The sequence below is a fragment of the Phyllostomus hastatus genome, unplaced genomic scaffold (genome assembly GCF_019186645.2).
Source record: "Phyllostomus hastatus isolate PE091 unplaced genomic scaffold, TTU_PhHast_1.1 phas_contig_551, whole genome shotgun sequence".
Classification (NCBI taxonomy): domain Eukaryota; kingdom Metazoa; phylum Chordata; class Mammalia; order Chiroptera; family Phyllostomidae; genus Phyllostomus; species Phyllostomus hastatus.
The window spans coordinates 5,902,152-5,929,745 of record NW_025333909.1 but is presented as its reverse complement, the minus strand read 5'-3'; the positions used below and the strand labels follow the sequence as shown (position 1 = coordinate 5,929,745).

Genomic DNA, 27,594 nt, shown 5'->3' with positions numbered 1-27,594 from the left:
GCAGCTGTGTGATTTCCTGAGGACTCTGTTGCTGGTGCTAGGGATAAAAGCACACAATAACCTCCAAGTCCCCAGTTCCTATCCTTCCACCCTCCCTCACCCTACCCCTCCCTCATTTGGCACCAGAGGAGCCAAACTCACCCATGCTTTAAACAGTTTGAAGACCAATCTGAAAGAGGAAGAAGGATCTGTATACATTGACTAGCATGTGCCCTGCCCCCTCCGCTCTTCAAAGACAGCAGCAGCCCATCTTTTCAAAGAAGCTTGCCTGAAGAGCAGGCGCCCTGTGAATGAAGTACACTCTCAGGGTCCTGCAGATTATTTAGATCCACTGTGCAGATCACCAATGACGGCTTAGCTGTGCAAGAAACAGGTACATTGGATTTACTGAAGACTTGGAGTTTGCTTCTGAGAACAAAAGCAAAAGGACCCTAAAGTGTCAGCCTTGAACTGTGCAGGTAAGGAGATTCAATGTTTCCATGCAAGGACCAGAACCGTATGTAGTAAAATTTTGCTGATTTTAGCAAATTCCTGGTAGCTTGGGGATCTGTCCTACGTGCTTTCAATTGGACTGCTTTATGTATTGGTCAGAAATGTGATAATCTAATCAGTCTGTCAACAAGTGTTGCTCAGTGCTTCTGCTAGGTAGGGGCTCAATGCTGCAAAATACAGAGGGGACACTCCCCAAGCCTCCAGCAGCTTTGCAATTAAGTCAAAAATGTTAAGGTGTATTTTCAAATCCTATTTTAAGGACTTCATGGAGTTTCTCTAATCTGTAGTGGCAGTTTCCTTCAATGTTGAAAGAAATATATAGTGACAGCTAAAGGGGGAAAAAAAGTAGAGAATTATCTGGTATTTTCACAAGGTAGTTTCCCCTTCATTACCTAACTTGAACCTGTCAATATCATGCTATTTAGAAAGGGTAAGCTTTACGATCCCTGTTTTGCAAATAAGGAAAGGGACTCAGAGAAGTGAAGAAATATTCTGGAAACATACCACACAACTAGAAACTGGCAAATTGGCACTACGGACTGAAAATAGAAAGCTCTCAACACTATAAATGAATATAAGGAAATTGCATGATCTGGTTAGCATCTTAAGACATATATGATACAGAGTGGGTTTACACAGTGCCAGCACTCCATACATTCCAATCAAAATCATTGGCCAGGACCATTCTTTATACTGGACAGCAAAAAGCTCTTTTTAAGAGTAAACAAATGGCTTAGTGGGTTCCATTTGTAGCTAAAAAAAAAAGGAAAACACTTGACTTTTGAATGCAACTCTCTGCCCCGAATTGCTCTAGTTGTTTTGAAATCTAGAGAGGGGCCATGATACCATATATGTATGAGGTGATTATTTAAAACTAAATGTAACTAAACCTGGACTTGGGACTGCACTGCATGCCCATGAGTTCCTGCAAAGAAGATCAATCAGGCTAGGAGCCGTGAACCCCCCAAAAATGGTAAGCTAATGAAAGTTTGCAGACTGAGTCTCAGCTAGAATCCAGTATTTCTGTCTTTCTAACCTGGAACTATCAATTTCATTTTCTACTACCTTTTCCCTGCTATCTTTAATCAAACTTTTGACGTGTTGAAGAACTACTTATCTGCTACAAAAATCAAGAGTTTTCCATGGTACAGGAAATTATCAATTTGCCTTTGCTATATCATTGGGATTAAGGGGTTAAAGGGAATGATCCTTAAGGTGCATATCCAACCTTGTGAAGCTAATGGCATGAAGGGTAAGTATCACAACTGTTCAGATAACATAGATGTGTGGATCACTAGTCTGACCTATTTGGCTATGTCTTATGTTCTTATTACAATTTGTCAAATACATTGTAATCTAGTTAAATAAGTGTTGACTAAGCACAGTACAGTCTGTGGCACCAAGCAAGGTAAGCTGCAGGCCCTAGGCTTGGGGAATTTACACGTGGCCCTGCAGGACACACCAAGGTGCCTGATCGGGCTACATGAAGGGATTGAGTTGAGGAATCACAGAAAATGAATCTGGATAGAAATGTAAGACAAGCTTATTCGACCTTTAATTCCAGGTACTTTTTAATGGGAAATCTCATTAGCAAACTTGGAATAGGTGATAAAAAATATTTTGAGGAGATGAGTTTCATAACTTGACTATGCCTGGAGAGAACTGGAGATGAGAGAACACTAACAGAGCAGAATATAACGAGGCTCTAGATTAGGTGGATGGCAGTGGAAGTGGACCATCGAGGAACCCAAGAGACATCCATAAGGAATCATAGAGGGAAATTGGTGAGGGATTAGATACAGGCAGCATAGGAAAGAAGCCAGAGACATCTCTGAAATTTGGAACCTGTGGGATCTGGGCAGTGGTGCTACTACTATTCCTAGGAATAGGTAATTCGAGGGCAGAAATGGGAATTGTAGGATATGATTAGTTCTGCTTGGACCTATTGAGTTTGAGGAGATGGCAAAATTTCCAAGAAGCAACGTCTTTGTTTATTTATTGATAGGGTAACCCACCTGAAGTGAGTATCTCTGAGAGTAGATAGATTTTAAAGATTTTATTTATTTATTTTTAGAGGAGGAAGGGAAGAAGAAAGACAGGGAGAGAAATACCCATGTGTGGTTGCCACTCACGCTCCCCCAACTGGGGACCTGGCCCACAACCTAGGCTTGTGCCCTGGCTGGGAATCAAACCGGCCTTTCAGTTTGCAGGCTGGCACTCAACCCACTAAGCCACACCAGCCAGTTCCAAAAAGCAATGTCTTATGACTGGTTGGAAGGAATGACCCCAAATGTGAATGATGGAGAAGAGGTGCAGGCCACAGTTACATCTGGGAAGTGTGATTGATTGCCAAGATCATATAAATGGCTCAACTACATTTAAAAGTTAAATTCAGTAAATCTAAAACATGGGCCAATAACTGAAATTTGTGCAGTGCCTACATTTTCAGGCCAGAGGAAGAGGACGGTCCTAACAAATAAGAGCCACAGAAATACAATTCTTCTCAAAAGATAGCAAGCATCTTGAGGGAAGGTATCAGGTTACTTCTTCTTTTTAAATCCCCCCTTCTCTACAAGAACTAGCACAGGGCTTCATCCACACCATGAGCATTCAATAAATGCTAAGTTATTCTTACGTAAGCAGCATGGAGAATGGAAAAGGAAATGGAGCCGAGGTCCAGACTTATAGTCCCCTTATATGTCCCCTTATATGTGGGCTTTCTTTTCTTTTCATCCAACCACTTTTCCCTAAAAAGGAAAAAAAATCTAGTTTGGAATCACATTTTGAGATGTCTGACATATAAAACTTCTTGTGATTTATCATCTACTTGACATTGATGGCCTCTGTTTTTACATAGGGCTGTTTTGGTGTTGTCATGGATTCAACACGGTACATGGAAGGAAGCTAACAATAACACATCAGCATCTCTGACACATGCTCTGTCAAAGCTCCTATGCAGTTCAGGCCTCAGAAGATATTAAAAGCTTATTTTCATTCCAAATCGGTTACCCTTTCCATTTAACTTAAATTTGAATTCTTGTTTAAGACGAGGACCTTCAATCAAAAGCAATCTCCTACAGGGGTATCCAACCCGCAGCCCGCAGGCCACATGCAGTCCCGGGTGGCTGTGAATGCAACCCAACACAAGATTGTAAATTTACTGAAAACATGATAAGAATTTTTTTGTGATTATGTTTCACAATATACTTAATGTGTGGCCCAAGACAACCCTTCTTCTTCCAGTGTGCCCAGAGTTGGCCCAAAAAGTTGGACACCCCTGTAAGAGAATAATTCTTTTCCTTCCAAGATCAAGGCATCGAAATACCAAGAAGTTAGAGGCAGTCCTCAGAGCTGGCTATGAGCAGAACTTACAGGGATTCCAAGTTTCTGATAATAAGGCAGAGACTTATACAGGTATCCCCGGAAGAAGGTAGTGCTTTATAAGTTCAAAGGTATGTTAGCTGTCTGTTACACATTTCTACCACCCAGGCTAAGGATCAAACTCTCTTCCACTGTGCACTCCCACACACATGCATGTACTCCTCAAGATCACTATTGCCATTTTGTGACTTGCATTTCCCTTCAAGTCAGTTCTTTTTTTTTTAAGATTTTATTTATTTATTTTTAGAGAGAGGGGAAGGGAGGGAGAAAGAGAGGGAGAGAAACATCAGTGCATGGTTGCCTCTCACATGGCTCCCACTGGGGACCTGGCCTGCAAGGCAGGCATGTGCCCTGACTGGGAATTGAACCGGTGACCCTTTGGTTCGCAGCCCGCGCTCAATCCACTGAGCTACGCCAGCCAGGGCTCAAGTCAGTTCTCATACATCACTTTATTCTGATTACACAGGATAAATGTTTGTGTCACAGTACCATGCAAGGGGGACACTGCATAATTACCTGTGAATGACACAGTCAAAGTGCCTTTTGGACTGTGACATTCTCCTGTATTTGGACTCCTACTGACAACAGATTGGCCCGATTTGATGAGTTTGATGTTCTCCCTTCCCTAAGGGATGAATGAGCTACTAGAGAAGAAACATCTGAGAACTGCCAGCAATGCCGTACCAACCCCCCTGTAGTTTCTAACAGTGAGAAAGCTGCTAAGCATGTCCCTGAAAATGGCAAGTGAAAAGGCTACTTATTGTAATAATAAGGCTGCAGCAATGGTGGGAAGATCTTTTTACTCCTTTCCCTGAGATCTTTCGTTATGTGGAGGGAAAGACATTGGGATCATTAGTACAAGCCTGGTTGTTTGGAGATTAAAACCCCATGGAGGTTGTGTGGTTTTGCTCCAGTCAATCCATATCCAATCACTCTATTAATATCTATTGCCCATTTGTCTATGGGTGAAGCCATTGTGATAGGCTAGGCATTGCATTCACAGAGCTTAAGAAAATAAAAAGGCTGGACTTCTTTTCTCTGTCCCAGACAATGAATCTACTTAAAGAGACAACATTCCTACACTTAAAAGATACAATACAAGGTGCATGTAAGTGCAGACAATGAACAAAATACAAGTTCAAAGAATAGAGATGCGAGCAGGGAACGGGGCAGTCAAAGTTGGTGTCAGGAAGTGGAACGTGAGTTCAGCCTAGTACGAGCAGGAAAGAAAACCATACAAATTTACATGTGTATAGTGCTTTCTAGTTTCCAGAATACTCATATTTGCTGATTCTCCATTCATGTATCCACCCAACAAACACCTGCTGCATCAAAAAATTTAATTAAACATTGTCCCAGGTACTTTACTTGGAGAGAAACCCTTCACAAAGGTAGACATATATCAGATTATCACTTTAAACATCTTACGATGTTATTCATTCATTATACAGCAAGAAGGCTTGGAGGGGACATTGTCCCTCAGTCTCTCACTTCCCTGAGCTCAGCTTTATGAGATGAACAGCACAACTAACTTTTTTATTTGACAATAATAGGATACAAGGAAAATAGGAAAAAGGGCACTGGGGAGTTGTCCAAATAAAGTAGGGCCCCACTGGGCTGCACTCTCACGAAAACTACGTTTCCTGCATCTTGCCACTGCTTAGCAAAAGTGGAAGAAGTATCAGCCTTAGAAGGCTGAGCCCGGGGTTGCAAGCTCCCCCACTTCCTCTTTTGCTTTGGCGCTTGCCCTTATCACCCCACCCCTGCTGGCATTCAGCCAACACATGCAGACCATCCGGTGCATACTAGCTAGCATTTACTAGAAAGGTAAAGGAAGCCTTGGTGGGGGCGGGGAGTCATTCAACTTAATAGATTCATAAAACTACATCCAAATACTGATTTGATCTTTCAGTCTCTCCAGTTGGCTGAATTCAAAACCAAGCATTATCAGTTTCACCCAGGCCAATTGTCAGACATGTCCTTGGGTCTTTAGCTTCTATCAGTCTCTGGCCGAGGCCACTTTTCAACTCTCCTTGAGCCTCACCAGACTACTTTGATCTTCTTTCTTTGGTTTGTTTGTTTTAAGCTCTTTGCCTCCTCTTTCATCCTAAATGTGCACATTCATCTTCCCAGCCGCGTTTCTTTCTTCTCCAGTGATTTATAAAGTGTCCATTCACAAGTCATGCTCTTTCTGATTTTTTGGAGTTTGTTAATAGACCCTACCCTTCTAGGGGTGTCCACATTTCACTTCCACTTTACATGATTATCTAGACCCTTGCACAATAACGCCTACATTTCCACACAAAAAGCATGCTCTGCCCTCAACCCTTTAGACCCCCACCCCAGCAAGTTAAATACTCTAGTACTCAAAAGCATTTCATGATACAGAGTTACTCTTCCGAAGTTGCTCAATAGGAGAGGAAGAGAGCCAAAATTAATAAAGCAGACTCACTGTCATTAATGGGCTCACCATCTAAATGGGTATGACAGATGTGTAAGCTAAAAGAGTTATTACATCACTGTGAAAAATAAGAGAACCATGAACAAGGGGGCATTTGTAGAGAATAACTTCAACTTGAATCTTGAATTATGAGTGGAAAAGTGCCAAGTTCACCTCTCTGACCTTTATATGTAAGGGTGAAAGAGGATGCATAGTTCAAGTATCTTCAGCTAGCCAAGGCATGATGAGATAAGAATGCTGAACTAAGTTGGTGGAAGAGAGAGAATCAGAAGACTCTGTAATAAAAGACTGAACAAAACTTGGAATGTACACATGAAGGATGAGGTTAGGATGGAGTGGCATAAAATATGACTCTCAGGTTCTGTGCCTGAATGACTAGAAGATTATTCACGTCCATTAAAAAAAAAGAAAAGAAAAACCAGTTGGACAAGTTGATTTTGGAGGGAAAAATGTATATTTGTCAGTAAGTATTTGAAACTGAGAACAAGGCATGTGATCCAAGAAAAGCAATCTGACAGGCAGCTGAAAATGAGAGACTAAAGTTCAGGTGAACCCTGACTCATGTGGTTTAGTGGGTTGGGGGTCATCCCACAAAGCGAAAGGTTGTGGGTTTGATTCCCAGTCAGGGCAAATGCCTGGGTTGTGGGTTCAGTTTCTGGTCCAGGGCCATGCAGAGGCAATCGATCAATGTTTCTCTGTCTTTCTCCCTCCCTTCCCCTCTCTCTAAAAATTAAGAAACAAAGTCTTGAAAAAATAAATCAAGTTCAGGCAAGTATTTTGTGGCTGAGCTACAGATTTTGAATCATCCACATGAAAATGATCTTTTTATATTATAGCAGTTGATAAGTTCTTGAGAGAAAAGAGAGAAGCAAAACATTGAACACCAAAGATTTGCATGTCACCAATTTTGGGTGCACTGACAATTCCTTTGACAAATCTGAGAAATCTGTCTTTGACAAGGGAGATCAAAAAGAAGAGCTGTTAACCCTGGCTGGTGTGGCTCAGTGGATTGAGTGTCTGCCAGCAAACCAAAGGGTCACCAATTCGATTCCCAGTCAGGGCACATGCCTGGGTTGCAGGTCAGGTCCCCAGTAGGGGACACGCAATAAGGAACCGGACATTGATGTTTCTCTCCCTCTCTCTCTCCCTTTGCTTCTCTAAAAATAAATAAATAAAATCTTAAAGAAGAAGAAGAAGAAGAAGAAGAAGAAGAAGAAGAAGAAGAAGAAGAAGAAGAAGAAGAAGAAGAAGAAGAGGAAGAGGAAGACCTGGTATTGCAGCAGCAGTACAGGAGCAGAACTGGACAGATGACCATAGTGCCTAGGTTCCGATCTCAGTCCTGTTACTAGCTATGTGCTCTCGAGCAAGTCACCTCCACTCTACTATCACCCCCAGGTTTTAGCGTTTTCAAATGTAAAAATTCACTGGAACAGTATCTCAAAGATCACTTCTGGCTCCAAATGGCATCTCTTCTTGGGTTATTAACAGAGGGCACATTTTACTGGCATGGGTCAATAATATTTTCAGAAAAGAGAATGGCCTAGAATTTCACTAGGCATCCATGATGTTCCTGCTACGTGAAACACTCTAGGGGAAACATGGAGACGGATAAGAGGGAGTGAAATGGGAAGAGGAAAGCGTGGAGAAAAGATTTCATCACATTTCTCAAGGAATCTAGTTGAACCTATGAGACCACTTTCATATTTAGAAATCATACTTCTGCTGTCAGGCTTGCACACCATTTTAGTTGGATGGGAAACAAAAGGCTTAATTTAGCTCTCAGAAAAGTTGTACTTTTTTGCTTTGGTTAAGATGTTCCAGGAAAGAAACAACCCTGTTAACTATTTCAAAATTACACCAAAGGAAAATAATAAAGTAATACAATAAATGAACTGGAAAATCTAATGTGCCTCAATAAAGCAATTTTGAAATGAGTTAGTCTGATTTAACACATTCATTAGGCGGCAAATGTCATGTGTTTTGCTAGGTTCTACAGAAACTATTCATATTATTTATATCTAGTTTTTGTCTTCTAAAAGTATATAATTTAGTAGTAGATATTAGACAAATACAGAAATTACTCTAAGAGAAAGTCAAAAGAAGTAGAAACATCAAGTAAATAAAAATTGAAAATCGAATTCTGTAAACCATCAACCTCTGTGGCAGACTCTGGCCAGCAGAGTTCCGCCTTGTTGTGGCTGAAAGAGAAAATAAATGCACAGGCGACAGTAATCCTGTGGAGAAAAAGGGAACGGCACGACTACTCTCTCAAGGGGAGAGAGAGCCTATGAGTGCCTCGGCCACTCTCTCAAGAGGAGAGCGCCCTGACCCTTGCCTAGACAGGCTTTTATTGTTTTTCTTGGGTCTGACATCAGAGAAAGATTTATTATCTATTACACAGAATATTATTGTCTACATTTTAGATTTAATCAAGGAAGAGAAAATAACATGCAGAGGGGAATGGCGGTGAGCTGATGAGCTCTGTCATTAGGAAAATTCACACAGGCTTTGGAAATTACCTTGAAGATAGTTGATACACATTTGTTATTTTACACTAGGGTGGTGGAGTTTTAGCAAGAGCAAGCCATAACAGTCGGTATGCACATTCTAGGCCTGATTCCCATGGGAAAACTCAGTTTGAAGGTCTGGCTCCCGCCCACCACCTTGCTTCTGCAGGTTTTCCATGCAGAGCTGAGTCACAGTTGCCAGGCTGAAACAAACCGGTCCGCTGCAGACCTCTGTGATCTACTGCTTCCCAAGGTCCTAACATCCTGAGAACACCTTGTACTTCCTGCCTCCTAAGTCTTCCTTCCACGTCTAACCTTTCTACTGACCCTTTATTTCCTCACTTTGATCTCTGGACCCCTATTTCCATCATAAGTAAGTTCTACAACATCGTAAACCTCTTCAAATAATTCTCCCATTACCTCTTTGCTTTAATAGAAACTTTGTCCCTCCCATCAAATGTAAGCTGCTTATAACAAACTGATGGTTGCCAGGTGAGAGGGGATTTGGGTGTTAGTGAAAAGTGTAAAGGGATCAAGAAGTACAAATCAGTGCCCTGGCTGGTATGGCTCAGTGGATTGAACATCAGCCTGTGAACCAAAAGGTCACCAGTTTGGTTCCCGGTCAATGCACATGCCTTGGCTGCAGGCCAGGTCTGCAGTTTGGGGCATGCAAGAGGCAACTGATCAAAATGTTTCTCTCCCTCTCTTTCTCCCTCCTTCCTCCCCTCTCTAAAAATAAATAAATAAGACCCTAAAAAAAAGAAGTATGGATTGGCTGTTATGAAATAGTCCTGGGGATGTAAAGTACAGCACAGGGAATACAGTCAATAATGCTGGGATTAAATATGTAAGGTGTCAAGGGGATACTAGACTTAGGGGGGATCACTTTGTAAGTTATATAAGTATCTTACCGTGTGCTATACACGAATATAATATCAAATGCCAAGCATAATTTGGAAAAATGTTCACTAACATACACAAAAAAGGAAGCTGCTTACTTTTCTACATGCTATGCAGTGTGAGCCCTAGAGAATCAATTGGATGTCTGTCTCCTGGCTCCCTGGTGCCACTTTAAACAATGACCCTTCTGCCATCGTACAAAAGTCATGCATCTGTGCTGCCTTCTAATCCTCCTTATTAATGTCATCACCTGTTGACCTCATAGTTCTTTTTCCATAATTCACTCAGTATTTGGGCATTTGGCTTGCAGTCTTCCTTTTGAACCCAAATCCTAGTAACTTCATCTTTCAAGTAAACAAACCAACCCAGTAAAGTGACTTCAAATTCTCTTGATCATCTTTCTGGAAAAACACTCACTCATGTCCCACTTTGGTTACTCATTCCATGGCTATACTTAGTTAGGACCATATTTATCAGCACACAACTGAAAATCTTCACGTCCAGTGTACACACTCTGACCTTTGCTTCTTTCATTCCCTTAATGTCACTACACTGTAGGTTCTTAAATCTCCAAGAATCTTCCAGTCTCTGGGTCCATCCCTTTTCTCCAAAGCTGCTAAACTACTTCATGGTTTTACTTTTAACCATTCTTTAGGCAGCATTCTCAACTTCCAGTACCCCACTGTCCTTCCATAACACTTGCTCTATGACCACCCCACTTTATATCCATTTAAGGGTTTGCATTTCTTTCTCTCCTACACCCAGGCTGCTGAACATTGTTGAACTAAATCACAAACCATGGAAAGCAACTCCATAAGGTTAAGGTAGAATCCTTTGTAGTCTTCAAAGATGTTTTTGAGCTTAACTTAATAGGTCACTGGAGACCTTTTTAAGGGAAGTGATAAGATCGCAACTGTGCTTTGAGATGAATAATTTGGCATATGTGATAAAGACAGACTCAACAGAAGAAAAACAAGAAAATTAAAAAGAATGGTATAGTTTCTAATACTCAGTTAACAGCAGTCCCATCTCTTCCTTAAAGAAAGAACAAAGAAATGCACCAATTCTTGGCTTTTGCACAGTCCTCTACATAACAGTTTGTTCATCTGCCGTGGTTTTTGCCAGTATCTGACTTTGTCTTATGTCAGTGTTTAGTGACGGGTCTTGTAGAATCTGAAACTTACTGGTATTTTTTGGACTATAAGATGCATCCCCCCCCAGTCTGGGAGGAAATGGGGTGCGTCTTATAGTCCGATTGCGGCTTGCCTGGCTAGAGGGAGTGGTGGCCTGTGTTATTTATGTTATTAACTATTTTACCACATTTTTTGCTTCAAAATTTTTTTTCACATTTTCCTCTAAAACCTAGGTGTGTTTTATGGTATGAAAAATAAGGTAATAACATGGCATCATGAAAATAGCACTGGACAGTGAGTCAGGCAATATGTCTGTGAGAGAAAGACCAACACCATATGACTTCACGTACATGTAGAACATAAAGAACAAAATGAATGGGCAAAGTTAAAAGACTCCTAGACACAGAGAGCAGCCTAGCAGTTGCCAGATTGGGGAGGGTTGGGGGGCAGAGTGAAAGAGGTGAAGGGATTGAGAAGTAAGACTGGCAGTTATAGAATAGTCCCGGGATGCAAAGCACAGCATGGGGAATACAGTCACTAATGTTGTAGGAACTATGCAGGGTACCAGGTGGGTACTGGAAATACCAGGGGCAATCACTGTGTAAGTATATGACTGTCCAACTGCTATGCTATACACCTGAAAGCAATACAGAAAAACACTGAGTATAAACTGTAGGTGAAAAATAAAATTTAAAAGAAGGTTATAATCTCACTGTGGAACTTTCAGTGTTTTAAACATCTGTAGAACTGAAGAGATTTCCTGCCACTCCCTCAACACCATATCTACCTTTTGAAAAGTGCCATTTTCTGAAACCACTAACTGACCTTAAAATAAAGCATGTTTTTTCCTCTCATTTTGAATTTTTGCATTATCTTTCTGTATCTTATAAAACAAAGCAGGCTCAGTGTACATTTTCACTTATCTCCTTGCCCCTCATAGAAAGCATATCTCTCCTCTAATGCAGACAAATTTGGTTCCTTGCACCTTTAATAGCCCACATAAGTGAATCCCTTTTCCTAAGTAAAAATATTTGTAATTTATTTTACTCCAACGAAGTGAAATCGGTAAAGTCTCCAAATTTAGACTAATACAGATACTCTTATTTATCCATTTTTTGACATTTTCTCACAATCTTCTTAGAGCCAACTTCCAGAATAAAAGTCATCTCCTAAAATCATTTTAGAGCCCAGTTGTTAGAAAGCAAACAAACTCCCATCTCTCACCCTGCTGATCAAATTTGACCCCGGCATCTCCCTTGATTAGGGTTGTTAAGAGATATTAGGTGTATTTCACTACTTTCCAAGACCCTACTTTTAAGGAAACAAAAATGTTTATGATTTGTTTAGCCTGTGTGGTGGATACCGGCCAGCAGTATCCATGTCTGTTGCGGATGCTCGTCGAAACATGAGAGAAAACATATACAGAGACAACCAGGTCCTATGGGGGAATAGGGACAGAAGGGCCACTCTCTCTCGTGGAGAGCACCCCGTATCTATTCCCAAGCAGATTTTTATTGAGCATACAGACTTAGTTTGTGGATTCACAGTCTGGCAGAAAATATCAAAAGAAGTAGCTGACTTACAAAGGTGCAGACAGAACCCCTGCTGTCATTCTGGGCAGAGATTGGGGTTTTATCTAACAGGGCTCAAAGGGCAGTTTTGGTTTCCTGTCTGTGCCTTCAAATTCTAATCTAATAACATCCTCCAGCAAACAGATCTCACAGGATCTTGCATATTCTATGTCCCAGGCCTGATTACCCAGGGGTCCGCCGTTTCTGGTCTGGGCTGCACCACCCCTGCTAATTTCCGCAGGCCTGAGAAGGGCAGGAGACAGAGGCAGCCAGGAGACTTGGATTTCTCACATCTAAGAACAAAGACTCAGGCTTTGACAAAGCCGAGGGGGCAGGGGTTGATGTCCATCACCCCTTCATATCCACAGACCTAAGTCTCTCCCCTTAGGGCATTCCCACATGATCGTGTCTGTCTTAGATTCATTCTCTTTCTTAGAGAATTGTTACTCATCATTGACTGCCGATCATGCCAGGGAAATAAGTTTTGTCTCCTTAGTGGCTCCTGGTCCAGAGGTCTTTCACTCAGCCTAAGTCACGGGGGGGGGGGGGGGGTTACAGCTTCCTGAGACCAGGCAGGGCGGTCCCCAACAAGCCTGGATAAACAAAGAGGTCAAAATCTATGTTTCATTATTCAAAAGATGATTCTGGTGGGGCAAGGCTGGAGGTGGGCCCAGAGTAGTGCAGGAATACATGGGGTGGTAACCAGGGGTACATTTAAATGAGGACAAGATAACATAAGAAGAAGTTATACTTTGGTACTAGAAGACATAGCCTCAGGACAAAATCACTCATCTAAAGAGAAGGATATTAGCGTACTTCTGTGAGTCACTATACTACACTCAAGGGAAGACAATCAAAATTCTAAACTAGCATATCAGGGTAGTCTGGTTCCTCAACTAAGTTCTCCTAAGAGGCCCTATTCCAGTAATGAAGCTGTCACCTTCATTCTACAGTATACCTTAGGGATAACAGCACGTCCAAAACGATGCCTCAGATTATTACAAAGCTCTCTTCCTGAGAGCCCTAAACTCTCCTTAGTACTCACTCATGCAGTTCTTCTTTCTACATGGAGTAACCCTTCTGTGGCCTCTGCCATTAACACTTTTCTCTAAGACGTGGAAGTTTGGATAGGGAAGTAGGGCTAGTGTGTATACACGGTTGCCCGAAAGACAGGGTTAGGGCTTAATCACAGGCGTTTGTTAGCTCTTGAGCAACAAAAAGCCAGGGCAAAACCAAGAGCTAAAAATGACTAGTCTGGCAGTGCTTTGCAAGGTGCTTTTGAGAGAAAAGAGCCTGAACATAAGAGCGCATGACAGATATCTTCAGGAATTGGAAACTGTTCAATATAGTAAAATACAAGGTTCAAGGGAGAAGTAGGAGTATTATTATACGTCATCTATGTGTGGGATAATGAGAGCCAGAACTAAAGAAGGAGTAGTGTTCATGAGGAAGAATGGAAAGGAAAAATGTCAGGAATTGGTATTAAATTGGGTAAAACTTAGCTGAAACTGGGATGAAATTGGGAAGGAGTCCAATCCATCCCCCCTCCCCCACCAGCTTCTGTGCTGCTTTCCCCAGCTGCAGTGTATCCAGTGCCTTCAGGGCTCAGAGTGCCAGGGCCTTTCTTTTCTTTCCTCTTGCCTTCATCATACTCCTTCCATCTGAGATGACAGAGTGATCAATTTGGGGCCTGACAGTCCTAAAGAATGTCACTTTAACAAGAAATCAAAGCCCATTGGAAACTCTGTAGAGTAGATTACAGGCATCAGCTAAGATGTGGATGGATGGATTGTTTTTTTCTGACCTAGCAGGATGGGCATCTTACACAAGAGATATAAAAAGGAACCGACAAAGGTGACTTTATGAGTTTCTCTCTTACGAGATCTGAAGAGTGGTGACTATACTGCCAGAAGCAGAGATGTTGTAACTTGTAAAACAACAGGCATTAGGCCCAAGAGAAAGACCCGTGAGCCCTAGAAAGTGGGACAAGTTTACATTTCACTGAAGCCATAGGTCTCTTACTCTGCTTGCTCTTCTTCCCCCTAAGATCAAGACTATTTCAAGGGGGAAAAATCATACCCTGATGTTCAAAGGTTTACTGAATGGCAAACTACACAGGAATTCAGAGATTATATAACACAACCCTATTGAATTACAGATAAGTGGAGAGAACATTGGGAGGAAGTGATTTAGTCAAGATCATGCAATCATCCACTACAGCCTGAGTTATGATCCAGGTCTCGAGTTTACCGGTCCTGTGAATTTTCCACCATGCCCACTGTCTTTCTTTAGGCAAGGATTCCCAGGATTGCCTCTGATATTGATAAGACATCAATAAAATAACATAGAAAAGTGATTCTTCAAGTCAACCAGTATTTAAAAGGCATGGTACTAGGCATGAAACACAAAACGAACATGACTTGATTATTGCCCTTTAAGTTGAGTGGGACTAGGTGGGCAGAATGGGGAAGTTCATAACTCCAGAGATGATTATGACTTAAAACAGGAAATGAAAATCAACAAGAAAACTACAAACAAAATACTGCAAGACTTCAAAGGAGAGAAATATTACATGGGGTTAAGAGGATCAGAAATGACTTCTCATTTGACTAGAAACACAGAAGAAAGAGGCACGACTACTATCTTCACTTCATAGAAAATACCAGCCTGGGGACCACCTCAGGCCACCACAGATCACCAGCTCTACCTGAACCACACTTAGAAAGCGCGACAGCCCTTTCCGTGCATAGGGAGTTCTAAAGCAGCAACAATAAAGAGGATGGTGTGGGACCTTATATTTTTAGATTATCTCTGGGCTCTCTTATTTACCTCATTCACTGGAGCTTGACCAGGTTATACCTTCAACGGAGGTTATAGGCTGATAGAAAGAGAGTGAATGAGTGAGAGAGAGAGAGAGAGAGAGAGAGAGAGAGAGAGAGAGAGAGAGAGTGTGTGTGTGTGTGTGTATCCAAATAAAAGGACTGATGGAAAGAGAATGTATATATATTCTCCAAATAAAAGATTTGAATAACTCCTGAATTAAGTAATTGAAGTCAAATCCTGCTGAGGCTATTGTCAGAGACAAGAGCCCTGAAGGAAGCCAAACAGGAAAAAGAGAAAAGGATGAAAGTATAAAGTCCCTGCTAGGTGCAAAGTTCAAACTTACCAAAGGAAGCACAGGAGACAGCTCAGAGTCTCAAAGTGGAGGAAACAACTGCAGTTCCCTCCCAGACAATGTAATGAGTGCACCAAATGGTAATTGCACAGCTACCACGGAAATGGTTAATGAGTATATTGGCCTGGTAAGATTAAACTTCTCATAGCTGGGTCTTTGAAATTCATTAACTTTGTTTCTCTTCCCACACTAGGGAGGAATCTAAGTTTGTCTAAACACAAAACTGTCAAAGAGCCAAAGTTAATTCTCTCCGCAGAGAAGATGAGTGCAATTACATAAGTCCAGGATTGGAAAGGATTTTTTCATTTGCCTGAGTAACAAAATATAAAAGCCAACTCTGTTTTCCACCTGCAACCCATTCTTCACCCAGACTGCTAGGAACAGGTTACCTATGTCAACTCCTTACCTGTAGAAGGTGGGAAAGTTCAGGGAGGAAAAAGAAATTGAAGATCTGAAAAATAATTAAGAGTACACAGTAGACTCAAACACCAATATTGTAGTTGTGGATTCAGGCTCCTAGCTTTAAAACTTATCTGTTCCTTTTTTTTTTTTTAATTTCCTTTACTTTCCTCTTGGTTTCCTTTTTTTTTTTTTTTTTTCAGTAGAGTTCCTTTGGAAAGTCCCAGCCTGTTTATAGTTGCTAAGAATAAACTGGAGGAAGATGTTCATTTTATTGTCACTTAGGAGCACAGATAAGTGAAAAGTGGTAACCTCTGTGGTCTTTGCAAACAGGAATGAAAGGTGCTGTAGGGCAGTGCAAATTTAGAAGAAAAAATGTTCAGGTTGCTGCTGTTCTAAGCCCTTCTGCTCATTTCTTGAAGAGGTATTATACTTTGTTGGATCTTTTTAATCTTTTATTATATATTTTTTTGCATTACCATTTAGTCCCCTTACACCCCCCTCCCCCAGTAATCACCACACCGTGGTCCATGTCCGTGAGTCCTGGACTTTATGATACAGTTTAATGGAAGAGAAGAGACATACACTCGTGAAAAGTTCACTGTACAAACTATGAAGTCATTGATCTCCAAAGGTATACTAGTCATCTAAATAATTTTCAGGGAGAAGAGTTCAAGGTCCTCTAAGTTATCCTTCCTTCAAGGAAAACTGTCCCTAAGCCATCCCAGACCGATATACTTCATGGTTTTGATGTTCTAACTCTTCTTAGAAACCTAGACCCTTGGATGGGAACTCCTACATTATTTCCCCCTCTAACTTTATTAAAAACTGTTTAGAAAAGAAAATAGGGAAAATACCATGATTTCGTAGCAAAGAAGATTTTTATAATACTGTGTTCATCTTTAGATACAGAAGCTATACGCACACAGAAGCAAACATCTGTGGTGAGCCTTGGTCTGTATTCCAAGTTTTGCCCCTGGGTATGTCAAAGTAAATGGGGATAAAAGAATGCAGCATAGACTCCAACGAGTCCTAAATTTGTCCGTAGAGCTTAGATATCCCATCACTCACTTGGATCTGAGTGTAAGGCTGCTAAGCTCCCATGATCCTTCTGGACTGCTTTTAATGTCATTAACTTCCTTTTCAATCTTATCATTTCAGTTTAGGCTTTACGTGATATTACATCATAAGAGGAACTGACCACAAAGCAGAACCCTTCGTGAAAAGTGCCACAGTGCAACGAAGAGGTATGGCTCCGTTTTCTAAATGATTGTTTTTTTGACTTGCAAAGTATCTTCTCAAAGTAACTCCCTTTATCATCTGCACTAAAATTAATTTTATTTATGTTTATTGCTTGTTTATATTAATCAGTTGAAAACCTCTTTCTTGTGTGCTAACACAGCTCTGACCATACTGTATTGTAACCTCTCCATACTGAGCCTATTGAGCCATCACTGCTGACCCCACAACACTGTGAGCTGCTTCTTTTTTTTTCTTAAGATTTTACCTAGAGAGAGGGGAAGGGAGGGAGAAAGAGAGGGACAGAAACATCAATGTGCAGTTGCCTTGTGCACACCCCCAACTGGGGACCTGGCTGCACCCCAGGCATGTGCCCTGACTGGGAATTGAACCAGCGACCCTTTGGTTCACAGGCTGGTGCTCAATCCACTGAGTCACACCAGCCAGGGCAGCTTCTCAGGTAGGAACGGGGTATTAGGCATCTCCTTCTCCATATAGTATGGGTCTCATTATTGGGGGACCAGAGTAACGCCACAAAAAATGAACTAAATACTATTTAAGCCCAGCAAAAAGCCCTCATCTGTAAAATGAACGGCTCGGATGGAGTAAATGATGCCTACCCCTTAACGACTTATTGTTTGAGAGTTTTACAGTCTTTTCTAATGACCTAATATAAGTCACTAATTTGATTTAGTTATAAACAATTGAACCTTAATGGAAAGAGTACTTGGACATCTTAATTTGGTCTGTGAGAACTGGAAAGTTTATTAATGAGACTAAAGATCATCTGTTTCTTTGTTTTTTTATTAATTTCTTTATCAGTTTTATTCGGCATAGTTCATTCAATAATCTGGGCATTTGAAATGTACTTACAATATTTAACAAACAAATGATTACTCTGTATTACTCTGTATGATTTTACGGCCTTCCTCAATACTTTAGGAAGCAGCTGTACTTAACAGAGCCACTGTAAGCCCTGAGGCTGGGAAGCTTTTCTTTGGGTTGGCCAAAAAGTCCTTTCAGGTTTTTTTCTATAAAGTAAAAGACACATGTTTCATTTTCACCAAAAACCTTACTGATTTGGATATTCTGAGTATGTTGGCTTTGTCTTGTGTGGTAGAATGTTGCTTGTTCTCAATCAGTCAATGTCTTGATTTGATCGCTATCAACTTCAACTGGTCTACCTGACCATGGAGCATCGTCCAGCAAGAAATCTCCACCATGAAACTTCACAAACCACTTTTGACACCTTCGATCAGTCACAGCACCTTCTCCATAAACTGAATGTCTTTTTTTTTTAGTTTCAGCTGCATTTTTACCTTTCATGAATAAATAATAAATAAATAATAAAGCACCATATGCTGAAAATGTTGCACATTTTCTTCCATCTTCAGTATTAAAACAGCTACCCAAAAGTTCACCAATTTTGATTGCTTTTTAAATGCACGCTGATATGACAGTACGCTCACAGTACGATCTAACACAATTGTTTCGAATGAAGTTACAGGCAACTAAGTGCCACTAGAGCCATCTTATGGAAAAAAAAAAATGAACTTTTTGGCCAACCCAGTATTTATATTAGAATGGAAAGATAAGTGTAAGTGATTTCGAATGAGAATCACTTCAAATCATAAACTTGTTCCATCTTTCACTTCCTCATTCACTCAATTGAATGTTTTGAGCACTTATAGTCAAGGTACATCTGTGTTAGCCCTGTACGCGGTGCCTTCCTATGTAGCGTATAGATAGTCTGCGAAGGAAGATAATATAGGCATACAAATCACTGATCTGCAAGATAAATTTGAAGTTCCTCAGGAAGGAAAAATACAGAAGTCACTTTGGAGGGGCGCTGAGGAAAGCCTTGGTCAAGAAAGTGTCACTTAAGCTGAAGGACAGCAGTTTTTTGCACATAGACGGAGAAAAGAGCGTTTCTAGTAGAAGAAATCCATGAAGATAGACAGGCGGGGGGAAAACATGTAGAAAATGTCCCTGGAACTGTAGAATAGTTGTTCCAGTGAATCTGAGGGTGTGCAAAAGGAAGAAGTGAGACAAGAAGCTAGGCAAGTTTAGCTGCAAGCGAACTGTAAAAAGCCTTAATTGGGCCAAGGAATGTGGATTTTATTCTGCAGGCACTCAGGAATCAGTGAAGGTTTTAGAGCAAGGACGTGACATAATTGGAAGCTATTATGTATGGAAAATTATTCTGGAAAGAGTTCATGGCAGGGTATAGTGAGGGTCGACGGTGATGGGAAGGAGAGATGGTAATTATTGAGTATCCTGTGAGCAAGGTACCTAAAACAAAGGCTTTGTCAAAAATCCCAACAGCGCCATCTAGTGCTTCACAACGTAACACTGCTCTTTTGGGGGGAAACCCAATAGGCTAATGAAAAAAGCCTCGATTATGTTTAGGCAGTTTCCCTTTCTTTCACGATCACACCAGACTTCAGACAACAAATGGTGAAAGAGATAGGTAACTAGAAAGCAAACTGAGAAATAAGGCAGAGGTTGGGAATAGTGAACTCATTTCTCTCCATTGTCTTATGATATCCACCCTCAGGATGATTCATCTTCAATGTTTTATCATATACCAACAGTTCTTGGTGAACATAATAACATTTTTAATGAAAAGGAAATATGGGACTAGCCTGGATGGATAGATGGCTGACACATCTTTGCAGCAAATATAATTGCTAGCAGTAGTAAGCCTGAAGTTTTATCCCACCTACAACCCCTACCATAGCTGTCTGTTTCTGTGTCCCTGATGCAGACACGAGATCAGTCTCCTCCATTGCTGGCAGTTCTTGCATGCGCAAGCGGTCCTCTCAGCTTACAAACTCTAACTCCTCTCTTACCACGGAGCAAAAGCTTTGTAAAAGGCCAATGAATTAGACTTCAACCGAACATTATCCACCATATTATATATTGATGAGTTGCTCCCCTCTTCCCAAAGAATAAAAGAATCTGGAAGAACAGTAAAGAAATCACTCCTTCCACACTATCTTATCCCCATTTTTATCTGATCAGAGCTTATTGATTGCCCTGATTAACTGTCCTGATATGGTTGAGCTAAACCAGATTAAGTAACAAATTCCTGCTATAAGAAATGATCATGTATTGTCCAACAGGAAGGTTTTGAGTGTGAGTCTAACAGAACAAAGATGAACAGCAACAACAATATACTCACAAAGTACCGCATTTTGCTGGGTATAATGCACACTTTTTTGCCCACATTTTTAGGTAAAAATCAGGATGTGTATTACACATGGGTAGTACCTGAAATACCTTGTGTCTGTTCTTGTGTTTTAGAATTATTTGTTGCATAAAATTTCTTGTGCCGTAATATGTTCAATGCTAACATTTCTTTATAATACAAAAAAAAACAAGTATCTAAATGTAAATAAGTAAAAATTGAAATAAAAGTTACAACGAAAGACATTTTTTCCTGAAAGTTTGGGCCAAAAACATGGGTGTGCAATATACACAGCAAAATAGGGTATATTCCAATGAGTTATACTGCACCTTTCCTCAGAGACTTAAGTTATGGTATAGATTTTAGAAGTGCATTTCACCTCTACGCAAGTATTTTCCTCATTAAAATAACGGCATGGCTTCCGAAATGTCTCCCGCCTTGGTGGTCAGAGTCAACCACATTATAGATTAAGATTATCCCCCAGGGGAGTTCTCTTAACAACAATTCCAATTACTTTTCCTGGGTAGAAGCATCACCCAGCAGATGTTACCCACTAAGCTCTCTTCTTGATAGAACCCTGCATTTTCACCCAGATTATCTTTTCCAAAAGAATTCAGTGCTCTTCCAATAAATAGATGATAGATAAATAGATACATTGATAGATGATAGATAGATAAATAGATAATAGACACATAGATGCATATTTATGAAACTATACTTTCCTTAGAACTTTTCTCTAATTGAATAACTCACAGTGAAGATTGACAGATGAGTATTGGAGTAATAATACTTAAAATAAAGCAGAGCTGTTGTACCTAGGTCTTGGAGATTAAGGGGAAGTCCATCAGGCAAACATGGGGAGAATAGGGAAGATGAAAGAGTGCTTCTCCTGGGGACAAGGTGCAGCTGAATCCCTCCTCATTGTCCCCCAGCCCTTGCTTCCTGCCATGGTCAAAGTGCATACAGAGTGACACTATAAAGTGAAACCTTAGTACTTCCTGTTATTTATGGTCTGGTAAAAATTGATAAGCCTTTTATAAATACGTGCGTCTATGTATTGTAGGCACCGAGCAGACATTCCTAGAAAAACATGGATGGAGCTGGAAACCTGACAGCATCCTCGGCCAGCAATAACACGTGCAATGGCTCTATCGAAGACTTCCGCAATCAAGTGTACTCCACCATTTACTCTATGATCTCCGTTGTGGGCTTCTTTGGCAACGGCTTTGTGCTCTGTGTCCTCATAAGAACGTATCATGAGAAGTCAGCCTTCCAAATATACATGATTAACCTAGCGGTATCAGATCTACTCTGCGTATGTACACTGCCTCTCCGCGTGGTCTATTATGTTCACAAAGGCATGTGGTTCTTTGGAGACTTTTTGTGTCGCCTCAGCACCTATGCCTTGTATGTCAACCTCTATTGCAGCATCTTCTTCATGACCGCCATGAGCTTTTTCCGGTGCATTGCTATTGTTTTCCCAGTCAAGAATATTAATTTGGTGACAGAGAAAAAAGCCAGATTTGTGTGTGCTAGCATTTGGGTTTTTGTGATTTTGACCAGTTCTCCATTTCTAATGTCCAAAAGTTACAAAGATGAGAAAAACAATACCAAGTGCTTTGAGCCTCCACAGGACCATCAAACTAAGAATCACATTTTCATCTTGCATTATGTGGCGCTGTTTGTTGGGTTTCTCGTTCCTTTTACTATTATAATTGTCTGTTACACAATGATCATTATGACTTTGCTAAAAAATTCCATGCAGAAAAATCTACCAAGTCGCAAAAAGGCTGTAGGAATGATTATAGTCGTGACCGCTGCCTTTTTGATCAGCTTCATGCCATATCATATTCAACGTACCATTCACCTTCATTTTTTGTACAATGAAACTAAACCTTGTGATTCTGTTCTTAGAATGCAAAAGTCAGTGGTCATAACTTTGTCTCTGGCTGCATCGAATTGTTGTTTTGACCCTCTCCTGTATTTCTTTTCAGGGGGGAACTTTAGGAGAAGGCTGTCTACATTTAGAAAGCATTCTCTGTCCAGCATGACTTATGTACCCAAGAAGAAGGTCTCATTGCCGGAAAAAGACGATGAAATATGAAAAGAATAGTGTAAACCCATCTCTGACGCAAATCAATGAAATATAGTTTCCTGAGCAAGTATTTTCTCAAATAATTATAATAAACATGACGACTTCCACTAATAATTTACAAATACTTAACTAGATGCATGCCTATAAATTTATCTCATTCATGCATCCACATTATGATAGGCCCTAAAAGTGTTTTTAAGTGTTAAAATTTCCATCCACAACTATTAACTAAATCATCTGGCTGATAGCCCAGTGGGTTGAGCACGGGCCTGTGAAGCAAAGGGCCACAGGTTCGATTCCCAGTCAGAGCACATGACTCAGTTGCAAGCCAGGTCTCCAGCGGGGGGCATGCGGGAGGAAACCACACATTGATGTTTCTCACCTTCCCTTTCTCCTTTCCTTCCTCTCTCTCTAAAAATAAAATAAATAAAATCTTTTTAAAAATTTTCATCCCATAACTATTAACTAAATTATAAATTTGATCATTTGTCACGAGGTGAAGAATACTCATGTATTGGCACTTAAAAAAATGGGTACAAGATCAAGAATTTCCCCTCAACTGAAAGCTTTACAAAGGACAAGAACTAGCCTTTTCAGATGTAAAATTAACAAACAGTTTTCGACCATACTAACATGTCCTTCTGCATGCATGGCATCAGATGACAACTGGAATGACCCAGGAGCTACATAAACTGTACTGCCGCCTTCTTCCTTTGTAGCATTGACTGACGAGGCCAAGTAGGGCCATTTCTCCCAACAGAACATACAAATGCTAGAAAAGCCTGGTAGTCAGCCAAATGGCCCTTAAAAGGCCCCATGCAATGTATAGTCTGCAAACTAAGGGAGATAAACCTGGTCAAAGACCAGTTAGTGTCCAAATGTCTTCTGCTCCTGACTCCCAACCCCTAAAAGACAATGGTGACACTTTTGTTCATCACTGAGGTTCTTATAGGGAATTCTCCCCCTATATGACACACAGACCTTCCTCAAGAAACCAGACAACTGGCATTTCTATCTTTGAACAGAAGTAGTTAAAAATGTAATGAAAATGGGTCTACATTTCTACATGCTCATTACTGGGATCAAAATGTTCTAAAATAGATTTTTAAGAAAAAATTGTTGATATTATAAATTGTTTTAAGGAATACTTATATTTATGCTTATGTGTATAATGATATGTAAGAAATTTTGCTCTGTGATATACATTTATGAGTGGAAGTGAATTACAAGCTGTACTAGTGTTTTATACTTTTTACTTTTTTATTGGCATGTTGACAGGAATATCAAGGATATGTTTACAATGGTTTTTATATCACAGTGAAAGCTTTGTTCTTAAAACAGCAAACAAAAATTTGATTATTGCTGAAATATAATTTTCATGTACAAGTTTCTACCAAATTGTGGTCTGTTCCTTAATTCTGTGTTTCAAAAGGCATATTACTTCAGAGGAAATAAATGATAATGGGGAAAAAAGTGAAGTTATGAAAAGAGGACTTCTTTCTAAATGGGTATGTTATTTCTATTTCATATCTAATGTTGCAAATCCATTGGGTAAAAACTCAAAACATAAGGAGAGAGGACCTCAAAGACACAGTAATAACTGATGCCCACTTTTCTTTTTAATTAAATTTATAGGGGTGGCATTGGTTAATGATATTATACAGGTTTCAAGTGTACATTTCTATAATACATCATCTGTATATTGCATTGTGTGCCCACCACCCAAAGTCAAATCATCTTTTGGAGCCATATATTTGAACCCCTTTAACCTTCAATAACCCCCACCCCCTTCCCTCTGGTAAGTACCATGGGGGTTTTTTGTTTGTTTTGAGAGGATGTTTATTAAAGCTGGGGGCAGTGAAACTTGGAAGGGCTTAGGATAGAAGAAGCAACAGGAGAGAGTCTAGGTGGGGCTGCCTTAGCTCACTGAGAAGTCAGAGAAAAGGGGGCCTTGGAGACAGGTTCAAGGGGTAGGTGGGGACGAGCTACCAGTGCCCACTGTTCTCCTGCTTGCAAGTCTCATGGGGTCCCATAGAATTTAGGTGGTGCATGTCTGAGAGGGAAGGGGAGGAAGAAAACGGTGCAGGCCTGCTCCTGGGAGTGGGCGTGCACCTCACCTGACAGTATTATGAGAGCTGCCTTTCTGTAACTGACTGCTTTTCTCTTGCTGCTTTTAAGATTCATTCTTTGTCTTTAACCTTTAGCATTTTAAACATGATGTGTCTTGGAGTGGGCCTCCTTGGGTTTATCTTGATTGGGATTCTCTGCACTTCCTGGATTTGTGTGTCTATTTTCTTCACCAAGTTACATAAGTTTCCTATCATTTTTTAAAACAGGTTTTCAATTTCTTGCTCTCTCTCTCTCCCCTTCTGACACCCGCCATTGTTCATGCCCATGGGTCATATATATAACTTCTTTGGCTACTGCATTTCCTATATTGTACTTTACATCCCCATGGCTATTCTGCAACTACTTATTTGTACTTTTTTTTTAAAGATTTTATTTATTTATTTTTAGAGAGGGAAGGGAGAGAGATAGAGATAGAGAGAGAGAGAGAGAGAGAGAGAGAGAGAAACATCAATGTGCGGTTGCTGGGGGTTATGGCCTGCAACCCAGGCATGTACCCTGGCTGGGAGTCGAACCTGGGACACTTTGGTTCCCAGCCCGCGCTCAATCCACTGAGCTACGCCAGCCAGGGCTTATTTGTACTTTTTAATCCCCTCACCTCTTCACTCATTCTCTCTCTCTCCACTCCCATCTGGCAACCATCAAAACGGTCTCCATGCCCTGGCTGACAGAGCTCAATGGATTGAGTGTGGGCCCGCAAACCAAAGGGCTGCTGGTTCAATTCCCAGTCAGGGCACATGCCTGGGTTGCCGGCTGGGTCCCCGGTGTGGGGGGGGCATGTGAGAGGCAACCACACATTGATGTTTCTCTCCCTCTCTTTCTCCCTCCCTTACCCTCTATCTAAAATAAATAAATAATTTTTTTAAAAATTAAGACCTCTATATAAGTTGTCTACAAGGACCCACCTCAGAATAAAAGACACGCAGACTGAAAGTAAAGGGATGGAAAAAGTTGCCTCATGAAAATAAAAAAGAAAAGAAACTGGGGTAGCAATATTTATATCAGACATAACAGACATTTAAACAAAGGCTATAATAAAAGACAAAGGAAGACACAACATAATGATGAAGGGATAAATTCAACAAAAGGATAAAACCCTTGTAAATATTTATGAATTCATTATAGAAGTACATAAATATATTAAGTAAATCTTGAGGACATAAAGAGAATGATTGATAGTAATACAGTGATAGTAGATTTTAACACCCCATTGAGATCATTGGATAGATTTTCCAGACAGAAAACCAACAAGGAAAGAGCTGTCTTAAATGGTACACTAGACAAGATTAACTTAATTGATATTTTCAGAGCATTGTACCCCAAAGTAGTATAATACACTATTTTTTCAAAATCATATGGAACATTTTCCAAGATAAACCACAAGTTAGGCCATAAACAAAGTCTCCATAAATTTAAAAAGATTAAATCACAGCAAACGTCTTCTCCAACCAAAATGGCATAAATACAGAATCAATTACAGAAAAAAAGATTGAAAAGCACATAAACACATGAGGCTAGCAATCATGCTGCTACACGGTGAAGGAGTTCACAATCAGATAATGTGCAATAGGCCAGTCAGAGAAAGACAAACGCCATATGATCTCACTCATATGTGGAATCTAATGAACAAAGTGAACTAACAAGCAACATAGAGACAGACTCATAGACGGTGAGCAGGATGACAGCTGGGTGGGGGGAAGTAAAGGGGTGGAGGGATTGAGCAAAAAGGAAAACAGACTCATGGACATGGACAACAGTGTGATGATTGTGAGGGCAGGGGGTGGGTGGAGGTAGAAGAGAGTATAAGGGGGATAAATGGTAATGGAAAAAATACAATAAAAACACGAAAAGGATAAACATAAACCTTGAGACAAATGGAAATAAAAACACCATGACCCAAAATCTATGGGAAACAATAAAAACAGTCTTAAGTGGAAAATTCATAGCCATACATGCCTACCTCAAGAAACAAAAAAATTCACATAAACAATCTAACCATACACCCAGAAGAACAACAAAGTCCAAAGTGAGTAGATGGAAGTAATAATAAAGACCCAAGCAAAAATAGATGAAATGCAGTCTACAAAAAAATGAAACCAAGAACTAGTTTTTTTAAGGTTTTATTTATTTATTTTTAGACAGAGGGGAAGGGAGGGAGAAAGAGAGGAAGAGAAAGATTAATGTGCAGTTGCCTTTCACACGCCCCCTACTGGGGACTTGGCCTGCAACCCAGGCATGTGCCCTGACTGGGAATCAAACTGGGGACCCTTTGGTTCCCAAGCCCACACTCAATCCACTGAACTACAGCAGCCAGGGCCAAGAGCTAGTTCTTTGAAAAGATAAACCAGATCTGTACACTTGACCCAGACTCATAAAAAACAGAGATGACCCAAATAGATAAAATAAGAAATGAAAGAGAAGTGACAGCTTACACCACAGAAATACAAAGGATTTTATGAAACAGTAGCTATTATATGGCAAAAGTTGCTGGAAAATGGATAAATTCATAGAAACATACAATCTTTCAAGACTGAATCAGGAAGAAACAAAAACCTGTAACATACAGGATACTACCTCAGAAATCTAATCAGTAATCCAAAAAAACCCTCAACAAACAAAAGTCCTGGCTTCACAGGTGAATTTCACCAAACGCAAAAAATAATACATATCCTGCTCAAACTATTCCAAATAACTGAAAAGGAAAGAAGGCTCCCAAGTCCATTTTATGAGTTTATGCTGATAACAGAACCAGACAAAGATACTACAAAAAAGAGAATTAAAGGACAATAACCTCTGATGAACATAGAATCAAAAATCCTCAACACAATTACCAGCAAACCAAATTCGGCAAAGCATTAAAAAGATCATACACCATAATAAAGTGAGATTTATTCCTGGGATGCAAGGTGTTTTTAAATTTTTAA

At 40.3% G+C, this 27,594-nt stretch overlaps 1 protein-coding gene across 2 annotated transcripts; it reads left to right on the top strand.

The window, feature by feature from the left end:
• Positions 1-24,017, top strand: CYSLTR1 (cysteinyl leukotriene receptor 1). Of its 2 annotated transcripts, XM_045847527.1 has the most exons (3): positions 1-458; positions 17,181-17,266; positions 21,512-24,017. In XM_045847527.1, the coding sequence occupies exon 3, from the start codon at positions 21,539-21,541 to the stop codon at positions 22,550-22,552; it is 1,014 nt and encodes a 337-aa protein (XP_045703483.1). In that variant the 5' UTR covers positions 1-458; positions 17,181-17,266; positions 21,512-21,538; the 3' UTR covers positions 22,553-24,017. The 2 variants fall into 2 exon arrangements, 1 of the variants encoding a protein (XP_045703483.1); XR_006786682.1 differs by lacking the exons at positions 17,181-17,266; positions 21,512-24,017 and adding an exon at positions 7,520-8,249.
• The last annotated feature ends 3,577 nt before the right edge of the window (positions 24,018-27,594 follow it).

Excerpts from the sequence above, each read along its gene's own strand:
- CYSLTR1 (XM_045847527.1), top strand. The coding sequence starts at position 21,539 with ATGGATGGAGCTGGAAACCTGACAGCATCCTCGGCCAGCAATAACACG.